A 23826-nucleotide genomic window follows, 5' to 3' on the forward strand; every position below is an offset into this window, starting at 1 on the left:
ATAACACTGTTTTTGTTGTTTGATATCATAAAGCATTATCGTGTTTGACAACGCATTTTTTTTAATCTGTAATTTAATGTAAGTTGACCTATTTAATTTTGCGTACATTAAAATATACAGTTCTTTGTTAAAAGCAAAAGATTCTGTTTATAAGTAGCGTTTATATTTTTCTTTCTTAGTTTGTATTTATTTTTCTAACATTCTAGAGTAAATTAAGCATTTAATAGGCTTTTTATTTACATTTGGAAAAAATTAACAAAATAAAATGTATCCTTTTCCAAACCGACGGACGCATTAATTAAATCGCAACAGTAAAATAATAAATGCAGGCAAATGTATTTGAAAATATACATATCTTGAAAATTGAAAATATTATTTTGAAATACGTTGACCTATTCAAAAAAAAAATATATATATATTTCTTTTTCTTTTGGAAATATGACATTCTACAATACGTTAAATATATAAAAAGTTGATAATTGTTACTTATATGACCCGATAACCTCAATTTTTACGTAATAAGTTTGTTTTTAATCTATAGCTTACATATTGCATAACATAAATTATTTAAAACTTTCAGGTCGCATAAAATTTTCCGTTGTTTGTGATGAAATTATATATTTATTTTATCATTTCACATAAAAAAAGAGTTAAATTTTATTAAAGTTACAAGATATTAAACTTCAACAACTTTTTTAATATTTTTTTTAAATATGAAGGTTTTTTCTTTTAGTACTATTACATATTTTTTAGTTGAATATAAAATTCCCGTACAAAAATTGAATCAAGCTAGAATTCATTTTATTTTTATTTTACTTTGTAGAAGTATCATTATATTGAATTTGGCCAATGTTTCGTAATATTGTTCAATTAAAGTAAAATTTGAATATGTTTTTAAAAATCAATTATCCGTTCGCTAAAAATAACATGTTTTTATAACACACACACACACACACAAATATATATATATATATAATAAAAATGGTAACCGGTATCGTTACGATTCCCCTTTATTGAGTTTTTTGTGAGTATGTGTATTTATAGTTTTTTTTAATCGTAATAATTTTCAATTGTATTTAATTTTTTATATGTTTTTACGCCTTTGATTTTATTTAAATATTTAAAGAAAATGCCTGTTGATTGAGAATTCAGGCGTTTATGCTCTTTAAAACCTATTATAATCATGTGTTTCCAATTTTTATGATTACATCAGAACGAGTATGGAATCGTACATGTCTATCTTTTCGAACTGCTAAATTATGAAACAGAGAAATCTGATTACAATTTAGCCTATTTCCCTTGAATACATAAAAGGATCGTATTTGAATTTCAAAATATTCCTTACAAAGATATGTAGTACATTATTTTTCTTACAAAAAACGTAGATTCTAGTATTTAATTTTTTATTTAATAGTAATTTTGTATTTAATATTACATAGGTAATATTAAAAAAATATCTTTATTTAGATTTTTGTTTAAACCCCATAACCAACAACTTATTAATTAAGATTCAATTTTTCAGATAATACATATGAATTAATTTAATTTATTAATTGAATTCGTAGAATAAAACATATTTTTTTAATTAAAAAAAAAATCCAGTTGATCTCCGTGTTGAGTAAATTTTTCATGCCGATTCCCGTGGTGAAATGATAGCGTCTCGACCTTTCATCTGAAAATCACGGGTTCGAATCCCGGTCTGAAATGTAATTTTTCATAACCTACAAAAGGTTATGACTTGTGAACGAACTTGTCCATTTACTCACGTACAAGTTTCAAGCTTTATGTGGTGAATTAATTCATCAAGCAAAAAAAGAAAAGAAATGAAATAAAGATCTTTCTTAACTGGATTGTTGGTACACCAACTGAATCATCTAATCCTTTTCATAATAATACATTCAGACAACTTATCAAAATATTTATGAACAGTAGTTTGTTCAGCAAACAGTTTTTTGTTTAGCAAACAAAAAACGATTTGAAAATGAGTAAGAATTACAATTTTTTGTTGAAAAAAATGGTTACATTATTTGATTTTAAGCATAATTACACAAGTAGTGATATCAAATTGATATAATTAAAAGGGATGTAATTTGATAATAATATTTTTCATCATATTAAAGATATAATTCTCTAAATTAAATTCTCTTAAATAACTGGATTATTTGTAGATTTAATGTCAGCCATACGTGTACATAAAAATAAAAAAAAACAGTAATTTAGATTCCTATAAAGGATATTTATAGAGAGAAAGTCGGGTTGTAGTATCATAGTCACATTTTTATCTTTATCATTTATTTATTTATTTGAAATAGATTTTACTAACTTGATCATAAAATTTCTCCGGTCTTTTGCACTAAAAAAAATTGTTGAATTTAATTTATGGTTGACGTTTTACTTGTTAAAAAAAGAAAAGAATTATTTATCACAAAACAGAGAAGAAAGAAAAAGTAAAAAGTTATTCAGCATATTATTCTTTTTCTTTTACAGCAAAGATCGTTATGGTTTATCTTGTTCCAGTAGCAGCTGATATTTGTATGCGGGTGCATGTACGCCGATGTACGTGTTAAGATAATTAATGTCAGTTCATCTTGATTTACCATATTTGGACGTTTGGTTCTTTTTTACGGAGATACAGTGATATGAAAATAATACAGTTTTCATTCATCAAATAACATAACATTGAAGGTTTACGAAAAAAAATTCTACTGGACTTAGTTACCACTTGTAACAAATTCGTTTCCAGTGTTCAGTCAATCAAACCGGTCGAGAGTTTTTTCAATATTCTTGGATCTGAAACAATGGCATTTCGTTTGGTTTTCAGTTTGTAATTCTTCTAAGTGATTTAAAAACCATGAATCGATGTAATCATTCAATAATAATACTTTTATTTACTTTATAAAAACCATATTAGGTATTAGATTGTAAATAGTTTATTGCTGGACTGTTAACTAGAAATTATGGCATTTTATATTTCTTCTTTGTTCTATTTTTGTAACTTTACAAATTCAATGATTTATTATATAATTATGTAAATGAAAAAAATAAATAAACCCGTAAAATGCATACATAAAGCATAAGATATAAAAAAAAATTGACTTAAATAATTTAGTTATGCTCAGATTTGATGAGAAAAAAAGGATTATAATAAACACGCATCGTATTTGCAATGCGTACCTGTTTGCACTTAGTCGTTTTAATCCTGCGATTTTAATTCTTTAAAGATGCAGTTTGGTCTTATTATTTTAATTGAAATACCTAAACAATGATGAAAAGGAAACTAATGTTATTAAAATATATTTTTACAATATTTTATTATTCTCTAAGTGGTCACTGCATATAATATCCACACAGAATTGTGTATAATTTATATACAATTATTTATACACTAATAATTGTATACATTATTTATATATATATATATATATGTATATATATATGTATATATAGTATATAATTTTTTTGCTAAAAATAGAATCCATTAGTTTATTATTTTACACAGTATGGCTTAGTTATTATTATGGGTGTGAACGTGCAAAGCATTTGAAATATAAGCAACATTACTCAGAATTGCTTTCTTTAAAAGTTTTACCTTAATTATATATAGCCAGTTGCTGTTATGAAAATTATTGAACTAAATACCATCTTTGTTTCAATGGACTTAGGATGATGAATATGAAATATATATATAATTCGGTGAAGAAGGTAACAGGTTATCATTTCATACCCCTTCTTTTCTACTCATAAATTCATAAATCTGGCATGAAACGTCTGAATTCTTGAAAATGGTTATTCTATTTTCCGGACTGACTGATTTATTTATTGTTTCGGTATACTTAAAATTGTTATAGTTATGAGATTTAACGTACATACAATTAAATTTAATAATTGTTTTCTTTGTTAGGATTTTTCTGATAGAAATTATAATTTTGGCAAAATTATATTAATCTAGCTCAAAGCAGATTTTTATTGCAGTTGTTTTTAAGTCGGACCCGTAAACTTGTTATAGTATAAATGTTCATATTTCTAATACAAATTGATGTTTTTTTTAACATTAAAAAAAAACTTTAGCATTTAAGAGGCACATTCTTTTCTTTCCCGCTATTTATTCAATCCTCGCTTCCAGTATCAATACTGGAAGATTAATAAATTAATTAATTAATAAATTGGTAAAGGATTTTTACAAGAAAATTTTAAAATCTGTTTAAATTCATCGAAATAAAGTACTGAACAAATTTTATAACTTGTAAACTTTAGTCTCGATTTTACAGGAAAGCTTTGTTTGAATTCGTAATTTTTGCTCAATTAAAAGAAAACGTATTATTTTTTCTGTACTGTCTATCATAAATTATTTCTTTATTACCTATATAAGGAAATATTGATATTTTTGTTAAAATTAAAATGAAGCAAAATGAGGTAAACTATTGAAGTATGTAATTAGGTATTTCTGAAACTTGTACTTACGAAATTAATTTGTAAAACATATCTAACGTAAATATTATGTAAGTTTTTTATTGTACATGGTTGTAATTGATATTTACTATATTATTCTATTAAGTATGATTTCTTTTTAAGTAAATGAAAATCTTGGATTTCGTGATTTATACGCTGATGTGAGACTTTAGCGTTACAATTCGTACTTAACTAGAAAAGTAATTACAATCTTGACGATATAAGTGTACCAAAGTATTGGTGAAGATGTAGATTTTAAGTAAATTTTTTTAAACAATTTGTGCATTTTTCTTTTTTTTTAATTTTGTATGAATGAATGATTGTATGTATGAATGAATCGTATCTCTGTTCAGTTTTCTATCACTTATAAATAATTATTAATTGCTTAATATATATTTTACCTGCGTGAGCGTTTTTTATTCCATATCATCTAGTTCTCTTATATATCATCTACAGACACGCGCGCGCGTATATATATATATATATATATATATATAAGGAGCACATGATTATTATATTTATATATTTAAAGAGCCTAGGATAATGTATAATATTTAATTTGTTCTGTATTTTGGTAAATTTATTTTAATACAATGCTTTATCAATTATGAAAATTATTAATTTATTAGTTTGCAATGTGATTCCCCGTAACATCATAATCTTGGGTATGTAGTGAAACGTTTAATAAAATAAAGTTCTTGCATAAATTACCAGGTTTTCCGTTGTAATTTCTTTCTATAAAAAATAATAAATAACATTCCGTTGTAATTTCTTTCTATAAAAAATAATAAATAACAATAGTATTGAAAAATTAAATTAAATTTTAAAATGTCATTGATTTATAATTGTTAATTTTTCCAGATTGTCTAATTTGTTTAGTCATGCAGAAGATAATATAAATTTGTAACCATTTTTAATAAATAATGTCACAATTGTACGAGATAGAATTAGACATCACTAAACAAGCTGATAACTATATTTAGTACGTATTTAAAAATATAAAAATAAAGTAGATCTTATTTAAAGCAAAGCAAAAGAGAAACTATCCACTACTTTAAGTTTTGATAATTAAACATTTAAAACATAACTATTTAGTCGTTGACCTAGGGAAAACGTAGGAAACACATTTTTTGATACAATTTTAATTTTTAAAATAGCAACTTAGTTTAATTTTACTATTAATATAAACTACTGAACTGGTTTTTGTAATTTTATATAAGTAATGGAAATTTATGAATATTAGAAACAGGAAAAATTATGACGTAAGTAAAACAAGATACATATAATGGTGAGAGAGAGAGAGAGTGTGATAGAAGGCTGAGGTCAACTAGATTGTAAGAAAGAGAGATAGTGAGATTTAGTGTACCTGGGCTTTGTAGACAGCTCGGCGCGATGAAAACTGGTCCTCTACCTCCCCCCACTGCATATAACTAGACTACACACACGTATATACACATATAGATAAAATATACACTCACACATACTTAAATAGGTTTTTCAGGTGTGTGGTTGTTGTAGCTTGCTAGCGCACCTGTGAAGCAACATTCCTCCCCAAAATGTTCACCGACCACCCGGTATTTTCATTTTTTTATTTATAGAACTCTGAGAGAGCTTAACGTAAAATACCATTTCTTATTTACCGACCGGTGTTCTGTATCTCTTCACCGAGTTCTGTAAGCCTTCAACAAGAGTCCCTCTTTTCTTTTATTACACTTCCGAATAGATTTACCATTAACAATAAGGATCGTGATCTAATTATATACTTATTTCAGTGAAGAATTTAAAAAATCTAACAACATTACGCTTCATACTTATACATTTAAAAGAGTAACCGATTCTATTTTTGTTTCTTCGATTATTACCTTAAAATAAATGATATTTCTATACATACTATTTTTAAGTCTGATTCTAATCCAGTTAAAGACTCAAAATAGTTCAAATTCCAAATCTTTATAGTTCTGTAAACAATCATGTTTATGTCTAACCATCTTTTAATACTTTGTTTTATTTTTTAGTGTGATTTGAAAAGAACATTAAAAAATTACATTCTTTTGTTATAAAATCTTTTTTGTTTAATGATTTACCTTCACCTACGTAAAACGAAAATAAAAATTCCAAGATGTTGTTTATGTATTTATTTTATTCATGTATGGATATTTAATCTTCAATAAGCATTCAAATAGATAGTATTGAAAAAATAATAAACTCTGGAGATTTTTTATATAACTACTAATTATAAAAATATTTAGATTTATCAAGTTGGATAGACATAGTAAATCGTTTTACCTTATACAAGACTATATAACTGGACACATATTCACCCGCAGATATAAAGAAAACCGCTAAACACAAAAGAATTAAGTTTAACGATCATTTTACAGAAAAAATAGACAGAACTAGACATTAACCACGACATGCAAATTTACACATAACACAACAAGCAGCCAGGATCTTTAACACATATGAGAATCAATACATTTGAAAAATAAAATTATACGAACAAATTCCTTATATATCGAATATACTTTTTCTAATACATAATAAAGGGTTTATGTGTCTTTAACTAAGGCGCAGTAAGAATTGTATTTATACTGAAGAATGACCTACGTAACTTGTTCCAAAATATTTTTTGAAAAAACAATTTCTATTTGGTTTGAAAGTAAATTGTTTATAATCTTTAATAGTTTTAAGATAATGTAAAATTTTGCTTAATGGATTATAATTTATATACTAAATTTCTCATACTAAATACAGATCCCTATTTTAGTTTGATGGTAGGGAATCGAAAAATCGGGTATTAAATTTTTACTTTCTTGTAATTTGTTTATAAAAATAATTTATTTTTTGTATAATTAAAAAAAATAATCCGTTCACTGCAAAATAATTGCTCAGGAATTTTCTCTTGGATAAAGATTATCCGAATTGCGTAGTGCATAGTGACCAAACTGCCTGAGCTTTGGTGTATTTTCTATGTAGGGTTTTTTGTCCCGTATTGTGATACCTCCATGAATGTCTTCCTTCTTCCCCTATATCTTTTCTTAATAATTATATATATGAAAAGTATTTCTTATCACGGTTATATTTAAATAACTTCTTTTAGAAGAGCCAGCTTTTAGAGGCTGATAAGCTTTTATTTTCTTAATAATTTTTTTTTTTTTAAGGGGAATAAAAATTATTTTAAGCATTCTTTTTGATTTATTTTACTAAAAAAAAAAAAATAAGGTTTAATTGGTTATTTCTTTCTAGCTTTCTTCCAAAAAGGAAATAATAACGAAAAATTTAACTAAATTTTAGTCAGTCGTAAAATTTTAACTTTTAATTTTTCCAACTTCTTCAGACGAAAGAAATAGAGCTTCATGACTGGAGCAAGGAACAGCAAGTAAAAAAAAAAAACAGGAATAGAAAGACCGAGAACCGGCTACTAGGAGGGATATGGGAACGGCATAGTCGGACTTGGTTTCCCTCCCTATTGGCTCGAGGCAGGCAAGACCGAGTCCCGGTTATTGTGGCGGGACCCGGGAACGGCATAGCCGGGCCCGGTTACCCCGCCTCAGTGATTTGAGGCAGGCGAATGAGGTGAATAAAAGATCCCCCCCCCCGCCCACTGGGTTGAGTATTGCTTGAATACCGATCCGACCCAGGGGAGCAGGAAAAAAAAGATCTGTAAAAAATTAAATATAATCTAGTTTTGTTATTAAACATTACAGAAAGTTGTATTCTTTATTCTATAATTCGATATGTTTGTGCAGGAGTGTGAGCGACAATGCTTGTTGGACTGCTGATGGTGCTGACGCTGCTGACCCCGAGCTCCGGAGACGGCCAGCTAGAGGCGAACCTGCTCTCCTTGCTAGGCTTGGGGCGCCGCCCCCGAGGGGACCGAACACGTGCTATCATCCCTCCAGCCATGGTGGAACTTTACAAACAACAAACAGGACTCGAAATCGATACAGTTACTTTTGCACTACCAGGACGACATATTCGTTCTGCAAACACAGTCCGAACATTTACTCATGAAGGTATTTTTTTTTTTTATTACATTGATTATTGTTTTATTTTATAATGTAATTAAAAACATTCCATCATAATGTTTGAGTCATTTTTATTATTATTTTTTTTTTTAATAACGCCTTTTCTCGCTGATTATCAGAATTTTTATAGTCTTAAAACTAAATAAAGACTTATGTAATGTATTGTCGGAGACACTAAAATTAGAATAAAATTTGCTTAAATCAATTCTGTTTTAAAAGAAATATTTCTGTTATTTTATAAATCTAAAATTTAGTTATATGTTAAAATACTTTTATTAAAACTTCCTTTCTTTTTATCACAAAAAGTTGTTAATTATCACGTTTAAATTAACAAACCAATTTATTAATGTGTTTAACTTCTTTTGAATTATAACCATATTCTTTGGTTAACTACGATTAGTAATGACTTTAATAGTATTTTTTTTTACACTTACCGCTTCTAATTATTACGAAGTAGCATTCACATGAATTCTGTTTCATGTAAGCATTAAAATGAAATTTAATTATCATTCATTCTCAACTTTTGCTTTTTTGTAAGTTTTGCTTTTTTGTTAATTTATTCAGTATTATAGTTGTAGTAAATTATTATCTGCATATTCCTAGATGCAGTTTCTTAGTGTATTCAATAAAACAAAAAATTGTTTTCTAAGTTATACAGATATCTTTCTCATTCATAAGTCTCAAGTCCGATGGTTAATAAAAATTAGTTTTTTTTCGCCTGATCAATTAATTCCACACATAAGATTGAAGCTTGTCCGTGGGAATGTGGAAATGGAATTTTTTAGTGAATGAAAAATTGCTTACCCAACCGGAATTCGAATCCGGGACCTCCGGATAAAAGTCAGAGACGCTACTACCCCAAATTCGTTTTCATTTTCATTTCATATATTATTTCGTAAAATATGCATACAATTAATTTATAAAATAGCGTATCGTCCGTACATTTAAATTTATATTTACATTCAGTTTTTTAGCTATTTTAATTTACGTTATTAAACAGTTTTATGACCTTGTAAATTATCTCAGAAGGTTGGAATTATAATACCGTTCCCAGTTTGCCATTAGGTAAAAACAGGATAAATGAAGGAAAAAGATACAATTAAAAGCAGACTTGCAGACTTTTATAATCAAAACTTATCTTTTGATTTAACATCTATCATGACAGTTTTATGTTTATGTATGGAGTTCCCAAAATAGTTTTATAATTTTATTTATTTATTTTTTTAATAAAGGAACTGCTTCTAAGAAAGTTACATTAAAGCCATAAAAAATCTGTAGATTTTAATTTTATTCCTTTAAAGAATTTTGTAATATAAAAGCCGAAGTAAAAATATAACAGTAGTTTTTTTATCAGTTGATGAGTGAGGTTCCCAGACATCAATTTTTCATATTCATTAAAAAAAACAGTTAAAGGTATATAAAGAGAATGATTACTAATATTTATTCTTATTTCTTCAGATTTATCAACCTAGAAGCTGAAAAAAAATATTACAGATGAAATACTTAATTTCAGACAAAAATGTTTTAATGTTTTGAAAAATGTATTTTGTTGACTTTAACGTAATGACGTCGCTATTATTATCATATTATGAATTTTAAGATTTTTACTTTAGCATATCTGAAACAAACAAAATTTATAAATTAAAAAAATAGATGTATCTATTAGTAAAGTTAATGTTTTAAGCCTACTGATTATTGAACTTAAATAAATTATTTAAATAATAATTTATAAATTTTGTTCTGTATTTACTTGTACGGAATATATTTGTAAACATTTTTAACCATATTAATACTCTGGTTTCCACATTAAAACTAAAGTTAAGTAATATTGACTATGTTAGTAAATGTTCGTATTAAGTCATTTATGTAATAAATAAATTAGCATTCTTAACTATTTTTGAATTAGAAAGGTAGAAAGGACATTAATTAGCATTTTTAACTATTTTGGAATTAGAAATGGCATTCAATCCTTAAAATTCCCTCTACTAGAGCGTACGGACATTTTTAATCTAAATAAAAAATTTTGTATTTTAAATTTAATATATTGTGATGTTTTTCGTTTGATTTTTATTGTTTTTGTTAATGAATATCGATTATTTATATAGTACGCAAAATAAGCAAAAATTGTCTGACCTCTCCCATATAAAATTATATGATATAATTATGTATATCAATATTTGTTTGATTTGTTCCTTCACACTGTACACGACTAGACGCCAGTTTGTCGTGAGAAAGAAGTCCCGTAGAAACACGATCCTCATCTTGCGTCCTCCAAGGCTGTCCTGAGATCAACTTGTATCCCTTATCGTGTTCTTTATTCATAAAATATTACTTTCCTAGCTTATGTATATCCCTACACGTATGCTTTAGTTATTTTCAACCTTTATTTTTACATTAATTAATTAACAATTTTTTTGTTTTATTAAAAAAAAAACAAACCATAATTGCGGTTTCAAAAATTAATACTTTAAAGGACTTGTAAAAAAAATTATTTTTATATTTTAGTACACATTATTTTAGGACGTTTTTCGGTTAGGTCATCTACGGGACACATAATAATTTTTTCCATCGTTTTCCCATGTTTTTAGTCATAATTTGACTCATTTTCATTCTTATTTTTCAGCCCAGTTTTTCCGCTACCGTCTTTTTCTATTTCTTGAAATTCATGATTATAAATTAAATTAAATATTTAAAGTTTATTTTTCTGAGACTCCAACCTGTTGGAGATCCTCTTAATTGTTTTAATGTGATTTAGCTTTTACAGCAGCAATTTAATTTTTTCAATATTCTTTTATTAATCATTCTAAAGATGTGACCAAATGTCTTCTTTTTTTTTGCAAGAGAAAATTTGTTATATCTTTTATAAATTTCTATTATTTTTTTGGAATTCTGATATTATTTTTAATATTGAAACTTTTTTTTAGTTTGTTATTTTAATATTGTTTTAAATTTAGATTTATTTTATTCTACAATGTTTAGATCTGTAGTTATTTAAAATTTTATATTAGATTTCATTTGATATTTATAAAAGGTAAATTTCACCTTGAAAAAACCATGAAATTTTCGTTTTATAGAAAACGCATGAAAACATTGTTTCTAGATTAAAAGAAAAAAAAATTGTAAAGGAGTCTGCTTGTATAAATAAATAAATAAATAGCCTTAGTATGAGCAATGCTCTCTGTAATTCTGGAATATATTTTGTTAATTTACGTTAATTTTTACAATTAATTTTATTAAATTTCCAAACATAACCGAATTTTTATAATAATTTTGCTGATGCCAAAAAAGAATGTAAAAAGATCTGCAAATCACATATATTTATAAATGTAATTTTTAGTTTAAAAAATTTTCTTATTAAGTTGTAATATAGTAATATAATATGTAGTATATTGTAATATAAGTTGTAACAGTTGGGTCTATCGGAAGAATTTCCTTTACAAGATAAAAATGGATCATCGAGATTGGTCCATTTTATTGAAAAGTAAAGGCTTGACATATATAAAACAAATACATAGAGATTGAACTGAGCCCTCCTCCTTTACTCATTTTTAAGAAGTAAAATTTTTTTTATATTTTTACCCTTGTTTATTTTAAATCATATAATGCGCGTCAATAAATTAATTTTATTTATTACATTACTACCATTATACATTATAACCAATAATACGTGAGATAATTTGTTATATTGTACAATGATCTGTAGTATTACATATGAGACATGAGACATTCTACGTCCCTTGAAAGAATAAACTCTTAATTTTTTTTAAGAGTTTTTAAGAGGCCAGGCATTGTAAAAAAAATACAATGCCTGGCCTTGATTCGAACCCAAGATCCCCGAATGAAAGGTGGAGATGCTACCATTACCCCACAAAGATCAGACATTTTTTGTTATACTGTAGTTTTTGTATATTTTATTTTGTGTGTTATTACGTATTAATATTCATCAGATAAAATGATTTTAATGATTCTTTTATTTTGTAAAATTTTTAACATTTCCGTAGTAAAATTTTCAAGAATAACTTCAGTGAGAAATTATGTTTTCTGTGTAGAAGATGTGAAGATATCAGTCATTAACATTATTTTTGTTGGATTATTATATTGAATTTATAATACATATATTTATATATATAATTGGAAAACTTAAGATAAAATATAGTATTATATAACTTTGCTGCAGAGTCTTAGTTCACACGAAGTAGAAGCCTCTTTACATTATATTTTTCCGTTCTTTTTATTATTTTTTTTTCAAGACGTAGGATTAGCTGTTTTGCGTTTCTAACTACAGTCTTATTAATACGAATTGCGTTTTCTTACATCATCTTCAGTTCTTTCTAAACCAAGTTTCCTCAGGTTGACCCTTCTACAAGACTTCTCCACCTGTCTCGATTCATTAACCGTCTCTCTTCCATTAGTCTTACCACATCCTATCTCTTGCGCACTTCCTCCATCACCGTAATCATCCATTTTTATCCCTTTATTATAAAACGCTTGAAGCGTTTTCTATAAACAGAATTATAAACTGATATTTAAAAAATATTTGGAATATTTCCTTCTTTTTAGTGCAAGTTTAAAATTCATTTTTAATTAAATATTTAAAAACTATAATATTCTAATTTAATAATTATAATTTAAATTTTTGATGGCCTATTATTAACAATTGATTTAGTACCCGTTATTATTATTATTAATTTTAATAACAATTAGTGGCAGAAAAATAATGAGTTTTTCAGTAAATAATTATTTATTATTTTATGGAAAATATCGTCACAGCTTCAGGAATTTTTTTTCTTCAGAGAATTTAGTTTATGACGCACGTAGTTAAGATTTACGTGCTGAAATGTATCTGTATCTGTGTAAAAATATAGACTGTTTTTCCTACTTTGTAATGTATTACAATTTATTTTAGTAAATTTTATAAATTATGGATGTATTTGTTTCTCTACGAGCATAACCACTTCAGTAACAACATCCAGCTGCTAACGTTGTAAATAAATTATTTAAAATTACTGTAATAAATTAAAATATTAATAGGAAAGCTATTAGAATAAATAGCATGTGTATTATAAATAGGATTTCTATATTTAATACATTTTACCACCCTTTAATGGCGGAATGAAATTAGAAATACATAAATAAAATGTATATTTTTATACTCCACTGTTATTATTATAAAATTATTAGCGATTTAATTGTGTTTGAAAATTTATTTATTTTAAATTTATTTATTAATTTGTTAATAGTTGGTACGCATGACTCGTTATTACGTTGTTAATTACTTAGCTAAAGTTTATACTGAAACAGAACACGTATGCCTTCTCAGATCTGATTGAGCTATAATTAATACTTACCGTTTAAGGAAGAACGCGCATAGAAATTGAATTCTATTCTATTAATTATTGAGTACGTGAGCTTTTACACTGAAAAAAAAATCAGTTTAGTATCAATTGAAAAATTTTCTTTTATTTTATTTTTGCTAAAATTTTACTTATTTTCATCAGTTTTAACTTTATCTTACTTTATTTATTTACTTTAGCGATATTTCTTCTGTATGTATTTATTACCTATTGTTTTTACTTAATAATAGAAAATGCTTCACAAAAATAAAACCTAGATCCGCATTTTGGTTGTTAAATAGTCATCGTCAGTAGACACAGGGACTTTAGTATATATATATATATATATATGTATATATATATACACACAAAATGAAGAAAAATTACCAATCACTGTTATTTTATTGACAAATTTTATATTTAAAAAGTTTTTTTTTAATTTTCATATTTAAATTTTTTTAATTTTTCAAACAGTTTAAAAATGTTTACACGTCGTTATTTATTTATCGTTACGCAAGTTACATTTTAATGGTGTAGAATGTTTTTAAATTTATTTCTTAATTTTTATCTTTATTTCATGTGCAGTGTTTATTTGTCTGAAATTTAGAAAGTGAAAACAGTAATTAAAATGGTATACATTATTTAATGAGATAATTTACTTTAGAAGATTAGTTTATATTTACAAAAATATTAATTAATTAAAGTCATATATTAAAAGAAAGGAGATTGAAAGAGGAGTATCAGAAAAGACACACATTGCCGAAGATATAGATGTAAGAGACATTTAAAGATTTTGCGTTAGAACTAATTGAAATTAGAATCCTGAATTAAATATTTTGATAATTAAAAAAATCGCCACAAAAATATAATTAATTTCAAATATTTGTGCAGTAAGTAAATTGATTAAAAAATAAAACGTATTCTTTCTTTCTTTGAGAAAAACGATAAAAATTAACATTTGTCGGAATTACAAAAAAAAATCTCTGAACCCTATTTTTAATAATTAAAATTTAATTTACATTCTTAGTACTCTATGATGTATCTTCTGATGTACATACTTAATACTTAGGTGTTGTAATTCGGTTAAAAAATTAATAGTTTTTTGTTAATTACGCAATAACTAAATCAATTGATATAACAGATGTGGCATATTAAAAGTGTGTATGTAATTTTCTCAGTGATTCATACTAAGTTCTGATAAAAATAATTAATATAACTGTTAAATCAGTAATGCATGAAGAGGATTACGGATCGAAACGATTATAGTAGATCATAGCTAGGAATTCAATAACTACAGTTCAGGAGTTCAATCTTACGGTTTAAGATTATATACCGCTAATGTTTCTATTTTATATATTAATTGCTTGTGTTAATTACGATTTAATAGATTTTATTTAATAAAATATAATATTTTATGTTGTTTCAGAAAGTGAAACGGATGCAAGGTTTACAAAAAATGATCGATTTCGATTGCATTTTGATTTGTCAAAATTACCACAAGGAGAAAAAATAACCGGAGCGGAACTTAGAGTGAATACATCTCCGAATAAAAGTGTAGGTAAAAGAACACAAAGAGTTATAGTACACGATATAATTAGGCCGGGAAGAAAAGGACAGAGTAAACCTCAATTAAGATTAATAGACTCGCAAATTACGGGACAAGATTCAGGTTCGACGGTAGTGTTAGATGTTCTTTCCGCAGCCGAACGATGGGTTCAGGAACCCGATCATAATCACGGTCTGTTAGTACAAGTAACAAACGAAGACGGTTCTAAACCTCGTGAGATTCACGTTAGACTTCGTCGATCGAGCGAACAAGATGAACGTCAACCGTTGTTATTCGTTTATCTCGATGACGGTAAAAGTAGTAGGTCATCGATGGAGAATATACTAGACAGGAGGAAGCGTGCTTCAGTTAATAACGGCCGAAAACATAAAAGAAAAGACGGTCGTGATAATTGCAGACGACATCCGTTATATGTAGACTTCGCTGACGTCGGCTGGAACGACTGGATAGTCGCACCTCCTGGTTACGATGCCTATTACTGTCACGGGGATTGTCCCTTTCCTCTTGCCGATCACCTTAATTCGACTAATCACGCCATAGTACAGACGCTTGTCAATTCGGTTAACCCCGGAGCAGTACCGAAAGCGTGTTGCGTTCCAACAGCTTTATCTTCAATATCTATGCTGTACCTGGACGAGGAGAATAAAGTTGTTCTCAAAAACTATCAAGACATGGCGGTGTTAGGTTGCGGCTGCCGCTGATAAAATCTAATTTGGTTTTACCAATGCTGGGGGTGTAACTTATTACCAAGTTTAACTGATTAAAATATTTTAATATGATCTTGTCGAAAATAATATGGACAACCATTTTTTGTTGTTGTTGCTCCGTAACTAATATTATTAATATCGTTTAAATTAAAAAAAAAAAATCAATAAAAATATCAGGTTTTAAGATCATAAAAAAGATTTGTTTTATTTCCTTGTATTTTTTATTAAAAAGAATAATGATATAATTATAGCTAAGTATATTTTTAAAAATTTTATCTTTTAAATATTTCATTACTATTCAGTAATAAAAACATATCTTTTATTAGATATGAAAGATTTAAATTAACTTTGCATATGTGAATCTTTTTTATTGATATACCAGACTATTTGTTCAAACTAGTTATAAAAAAAATAATAATAAATTTTAATATTATATTATCCATTACGAAATAAATTAATATATTTGAAAATAGTTAAATTTTAGATACAGTTTAATTATAGTAGAGATAGAAACACGATGAAAGAAAGATTTTGATTGTTATAAAAATTTTTCATTAAAAAACTATATTGGAAGTAAACCATAGTAACATATTTTCTAATTTATTGTTAATCTTTTATTAATTTTAAATTTTATATTATAAAATAAAACATACATTGCGTACAAAATATAATATTCATTCATTTAAAAAAAAATAATTATCAGTAGACTTGGTCGTAAGTTACTATATATATTTTTTTTTAAGTCGCCAATAAAGTGTGTTACCAATATTTTAAGAGAAGGAACAATATTGAAAAGTGTGATATTTTGTTAAGTTATTGTGTATTATATTAGAATATTTACCTTTATAATTAATTATATGATTATTATTCTTAACAGTACCGTGTTATTATGTTATATTTATAATAAATGTGTAAATATTATGTCATATAAAATATATATTATATATAAACATTTTGTACATAGAATTAGGGTAATAATATGTTATATTCTTAGTTGGACAATCATTGCGAACTTTTGTAATTTTTTTTTTTGTTTACTTTCGTCTGCCGACTGCTGTGATCTGTAGTGCCATGCATCTGTGAATACCAATTAACATAATACGTTAACGTAAATTTGTAAATAAATATGTATATATTAATAAAAACATACATATATATTCACCTTGAATGATTTAAATAATAAACAAAAATTATAATAATAATAATAATAAAAGCAAAGGAAAATTATAAGAATTTAATAAACAACCATTTATTTATAACAGTTTAGATGTGTTCATTTTGAATAATATACAAAAAAGAGCGGGGAGCGTGGCTACATAATTTTTAAAGGGAAAAAAATTTAATTTGAAAATGCATTGTAAAACAAACAATTATTTATTCTTGCTTAAGGCCAAAACTTAAGTTCAGTTATAATTAATGAATATACATTTTTAATTATAAAAAATTAGACATAGAAGTAATTGCAAGTGAATCTTTGCACCCAGTAAATAAAAAAATTTTTGTATTGTATTTTTTAATTTTTTTATAGATATTACTAAATAACTTTTAACTTAAATTTTAAATTGTTAAATTTTGTATTTCTTGAATTATTATTCAGGTTTATTGTTTATTTGAATTATTTACGTAATTTCATGACGATCTTTATTCCAATGATTATAGTGATATATACTTTTTGAACCTGTTAGCAGAGAAGTAAGCTTGCTAATACGGCTCTCTATTAAATGTATGTTGAGAAGATTTAAGAACCAATAGGAAGTTAACTTTTTCTTACCCTTAAGTATCCAAAGAGATTACATTTGTTTTGTTATTTTAATTTTTTTTTTATATTTTAAATACTGGTTTTATAAAAAAAAAGGTATTACAAAATTAGGTTTAAAAATCTGGCTTAACATTTTTATTGGACTTCACACACTTTCCTCTCTCATCTCATTTGGTTATTTGAGTTTATCTGAAATTAATTTTTCTGGATTAGAGCATGGAATATAAAGTAGTCTGTAACTCTGTTTGGTATTTTAATATTTTTAAAACATTTTATTTTTTATTAATAGCACATTTATTATGTTTTATTTATTTTAATATTTTATTAATTTTATGTAGTCTTTAAAGTTAAAGACCAAAATTATTATTTTATTTTAAACGATTTTGATTTTATTTGCCAATTGATCAAAAGTACTTTTTATCCATACTAAAGGTACGTTACGGAAGTCGTTCCATCGTTTATAGTATATACTAATAGAACATGGCTATTTAGTTATCTCGCTAATAAGATAGCGGCTGCAGATTGATTGTGATTGTGTGAGAGTAAAATAAAACTGTAAAGAGAGATAGAATAATGATAATTATTGTCCACATCTCCCTCGCTCTTTCTTTATGTTTTTCATATTTTATCGTTACGCTGGTATGCGAGTTATACTAGTATTATTTTATTTTCATTTTTATTGCCGATGCAAATTACGTGATAAATTGTAAATTACAGATAATAATAATTTGTTTATTTCATGATCTTAAGTACACAAACAACTTTACAGGAACTTAAGATATTATTTATTTATTTTTTCTTTTTTCATCTTTAATACTAGCTAAATATACACCTGAATAAATATGCAATTAAATAAGAACTTAAGATGCTAAATAAATATTTTCATCTGGTTTAAATTAATTAGCTACATTAATAAATTTCATTGGTTTTTAATCAGTTCTAAGTACATTAGCTTTCTATTTATTACTAATACAATCAAATATAAATCCTCTATCTTATAATAAAGTAATGACAATAAATATCATACAGGAGAATTTTATATTGTAAGTTTATAAATTGTTATTTTTCTTTACTAAATTTAATTATATACCAACAAATTTGTAAAATAAAAATAATTAAATAAAAAATATGAAATTTTTATTTATTCTATTACTTACATTATTTATTTGATTTTGTATTAGACTACCTTTTTTATTGAGAGTTGAAAACAGATTTATTTTTTTAACAAGGATTTTTCTTTTAAGTAGCAAAATCGATATACATATTTGTTATTTTTATTATAAATTTATAGAACTTTTACGGTCATTATTAATGTAAAAATATCTTATTTTATGTACTGACAGTATTATACCGGATATTATTATAATTATACCGGAAATTTTATTATTTTACTTTTCTGTTTTATCAGAAATTAAAAAAAAATTGTACAATTCATAGTAGTGAAAATAAGCGTTTTCACTACTAGCGTTATCAGTTACATAGAATTGTTAAAAATAAAAAAAAAACAATTGTTAGAAACGAAGTATTTTTAGTTATATTCTATAAATAAATTAAAATTATTCGTAAGGATTGTTTATTTTTGAAAATTATTTAAAATTTTAACATTTTACGTAATTAGTGGTATTTTCTAACGGCTGAAACGCGTTTCTTCTTATTTTAATTAAAAAAGAAAACATGGTAAATTTTACCTAAAGACTTCGAAGGAAAAAAATAAAGTTTTTAAAAATTTCGTTACATTTTCTGTTAACTCTCATTAAATAGGATATATGGGTACCAATGTATTTTTTAAGCTAGTTTTGTAATATGTATATTTGTATAAATTATTGTTATTCTTTTATGATGTATAAAGTAATATTAAATATAATTATATATATATATATTCATGTATTTTTTATATTATTCTATTTATGTTACTTTAAATTTTAGATTAATTGAAATTCTTTTTAAATTAAAAAAAAAGATTCCTTCATGAATTTAATAACATTTATTATTAGACAGCAAATAGAGTATGTCTTATTTTAATTATTATAACAACTTTCTTCTTTGTTTCACTAATGATTATCAATTTTCTTAATAATTCATTAATAAATTACTTGATAAAAATATAAATATTTATTATATTTTAGAAATTAAACTAAGAACTTTTGAAGTTGTCATGATGTGAGTAATTTAAACTATATTTTGTTACAATACTCTTCAATTAACTTTATTTAATAAAACATATTACGAAAAATTGTATTTTATATATATATTCTTTTGCTTATTACATTAAACATACCTAAAAAAAAAAGTTACATTCATTTTATATTGAATCTAATTTTTAATGTGTTTAATAACACAAATTTTTAAGATATAAAAGCATATTAATGCTACAATCAATTATTATTAACATTAATCCAATGAAATTTGTAAACAAAAAAAAATCATTCAAAACTTTATTATTTTTTTTATTTTTTTTAATAAAGATACTCAGTACTTTTAATATTTCTTTAAAAATTGTTTTAATTATAACATTTCTTTGTTTTATATAACTTGGTTAATTAAAAAATATATTATTTCTTTACCATTAAACCATTTTAATAACTAAGATTTACTTTAATTATTGTAAAATAAAATATTTTCTCATTTTTCTTTTTCAAAAATAAGAAAACAATTATTACAAAATATTTTCATCATAACCATTTATATTTATATATATACTTTTTTCTAAATAACATTGTTCAGCCTTTTTAGTTATTTTATAATTAAGTTTAGTATCTAAATATTCGTATATATATATGTACAATGCAATTTATTTGATTACTTAATATTATGATTCATGATTAATAAAATAATTAATAAATACCTTTTTACGTTATTTATTATTCTCTTGTGTATTTAAAGTAAATATTGTAAAAAAGAAAAGTAATTAATACTGTTGTTAGTATGTATGTATTTTTCTGTAAATAAAGTAATAATTATAAATAAAAATTTATGATAGAGTACCTTTCATGATCGAAGGGGAATTTTTAGTCTATAATCAAACCAAAACCGGTAAAATAAATTGGATAAATTTTTTGTGTTATTTGTAATTTTGTTTTATTTTTTATCTAATACCTATTTATCATATCGATGATATCGTAATATTGCAGTATTAAAACTTTCATTTACAGAATATTTCTGATTATTTATTTTAAATACTTTTTCATTTTTTCTAACTGATGAATTTTACCCGTTCTATTTTTACAAGAACGGTATATTATTTCTTCTTTTTTTATTTTGGTGTTAGTAATTTTACAGTACTTATTTTTTTCCGTCGCAAATCAGTTGTTTACAACTGATGTCTTCAAAGTCGAAGTTTTTGAGGTTCGAATCCTAGTAAAAGCTAATTGCTTGAATACAGGTTGAATAGTAGTCAGTAGATATCGGTTTACTTTGGTGATTAGGGTTCAACTAACCAGAGGTCTCAGGAATGGTCGGCCAGATTTTGTACAAGACTACACCTCATTTATATCATCCTCATCTCATTTTTTGGCGGAGAGGGGTTTGCTCATTCATTCACTAGTTGAATAGGTTGTGCCGGTTTCGGTGGAGTGAGTGGTAGCGTCTTGGCCTTTCATCCGGAGGTCCCGGGTAAAAAAAAAACAGTTGAACAGATTGCAACGTATACAATAGGAAATAAATAATTTTTTCTTCTTTTATATATTTTTAATTTATAATATTTATGTTTTAGTCGATCAATGAAAATAATAAAAAATTATTTTGACTTAAAGAAAACTGACCAGTTTATTTTATTGATGAAAATAATGAGAGGGTCAAAATACCTGAAATTTTAGCAAAATAATCCCAGTCCTTTATTTTTAACAAATTTCAGATAAAGGAGGAAGTTCTTATTCCGTACGTATTGTATATACATAATTTTTTTTAGGCTTTGCGAACAAATAAACCCGTTTCAATTTTTGTAAGTTCTGTGATACTGTTGTAAGTTTGACCTCGTCCAGCTAAAATGAGAGGATGATTTTCTTTATTGAAGAATTACAGAATATAATAAGTATATATATATATATTTATTTTTTAATAATTTTGGCAATCAGAATATTTTCACGCTAAACTAGCTGATTGTGTTGTTTAAAGTGCTATGTTATTGATAGTGAGTGGGTAAAACTTAGGGTGAAGATGTATGTGAACGGTAAACCTAACGATAGGACTCAGCGAGAATATTTTTAATCTTATTTGTTTATAGTTATGAATACATATTACAATTTATCGTAGATAATTCTTGTTTCATCCTTGGTTTACCAAGTTACAGAATTTTCAGGTAAGTGGACTGAGACAAACGATTGACTAGTGGATTAGGGCGATTTGTATTAATTTGTCTAACTTGTTTGTATGATTTGATGAAAATGTGATGTCATTTAAGTTTTCTTTCAATGGTACAATTTTTGTGTATTAACCACATATATTTGAGATACTTAATTTTTTAAAGGTAGCCCGCATTCGAAAACTGGATGCATCCATATTTACTACGTTGTAGTAACGTTGCTACGAAATCGAACTTCCCCATCCACTAAATGATTTAATTAAAAAGAATGTCTCTTAACGTAATATGTTACAGTATGCTGTTATCAAGCAAGAATGAGCACTGATATTTTTTTCTAACCTGTTGTTAAAAGTCTTATTGCGTTTTGAAAAACTTCGTAATCGTTTTTGTCATGGAAACAAATTTGAGATGTGGCTATCTGTGTTTTTTTTTAAACTCCATGACCACCGTTAGGTATTGCTTCCGAGGATGAGATGAACAATTTGTAGCAAGTGTGAAAATGCCATGCCTGACCGGGATTCGAACCCGGGACCTCCGGATGAAAGGCCGAGACTCTACCACGGAGGCCGGCCATGACTGCCTTGTTTACCTACTACTTTAGTGACATGATTTGATTATGAAAAACTATAGATATAAAAGGAAAATACAATGCTAAAACTCATAGAAAAACTAATAAAAAGCAAATATTAAATTGGCAATAATCGGCATAGCGATTACTGAAATGTGAGATATTTATCCAGTACGTCCTGTATTCTTATTCCAGTAAGATTTTGTAATTTTATGCTTTTCAAAAATTCCACACATTCTCGCTTACAAAATTATGTTAATAATTAATCGTCTTCAAAAAATAAAAATAAATAATAATAATAATAATAGAGGAAATAAATATAGTTTAAAGTTTTTGTTATATTGCTCCTCCGGTGTAAACTTTTAAAACCTGTTCGTTAAGGTCCATCTCTATATGTCAGTTTATTTGTTGTTTTAAAGTGTAATATCATTGTTCTTGTTTATATCCTTTAGTCATTACAACTACATCTTAATCCAAGAGTTATTATTTATGAACTTAATGCGATATATTTTTATTACTTCAATTGACGCAGTAATTTCATAAAAAAGGTAGAAAGTCGCAAGAAATCTTATTTTATTCCCCAGTCAGTTTCCGACAAACTGTACAATTTTAAATCATTACTGAATTTTTTCTTAATAAAATCTCTTTTTAACTAAGTTTTAAGGTAATGGGATATATTTTTGTGTAAAATACGGAAAAAGTTTTATTTAAATATCTTTTATAAGTCCCTAATAAGCAACTAGCCGTTTCTCACTGTTTTCGACCAGTTTACTTTACTTTTGGACCAATGGTTTTTCGCTTAGCCCTTTTCCAAGTAATGATATTTTAGTTTATAAAATGTTTTTTTTTTAAAGGAAAAAAATTCAATTAATGAAAAGTAGTCGTTATTATGATGATGGGGAAGCATTATTTGGCAGAAAGGATACTTTTAAATCTTGCAGAAGGAAGAAATTTGTGACACCATACAATAACGTAGTTATATGGAATAGTCTGAGAGTAAGTTGAAGTCTCTTAACCAAACCGTAAAAATCACGTATTATTAATTGTAGTATTTAATGATAAGGATTCAAAATTTAACGGTTTTCTATCATAATTTTTTAGGTTTCAGACAAAAC

General features: G+C 25.6%; 1 protein-coding gene across 4 annotated transcripts in view; it reads left to right on the top strand.

Annotated features, from left to right (window-relative positions):
• Positions 1–20914, top strand: part of dpp (decapentaplegic morphogen) — a 96723-nt gene extending 75809 nt beyond the window's left edge. For all 4 annotated transcript variants that reach the window (XM_075369952.1, XM_075369954.1, XM_075369953.1 and 1 more), the window contains exons 2-3: positions 8199–8465; positions 15237–20914. In XM_075369952.1, coding sequence (XP_075226067.1) covers positions 8213–8465; positions 15237–16078 — 1095 coding nt within the window. In that variant the 5' untranslated portion in view covers positions 8199–8212 and the 3' untranslated portion in view covers positions 16079–20914. The remainder of the gene's footprint in view (positions 1–8198; positions 8466–15236) is intronic.
• The last annotated feature ends 2912 nt before the right edge of the window (positions 20915–23826 follow it).

This window comes from Lycorma delicatula, chromosome 6 (assembly GCF_047948215.1).
Source record: "Lycorma delicatula isolate Av1 chromosome 6, ASM4794821v1, whole genome shotgun sequence".
In the NCBI taxonomy this organism is placed as follows: domain Eukaryota; kingdom Metazoa; phylum Arthropoda; class Insecta; order Hemiptera; family Fulgoridae; genus Lycorma; species Lycorma delicatula.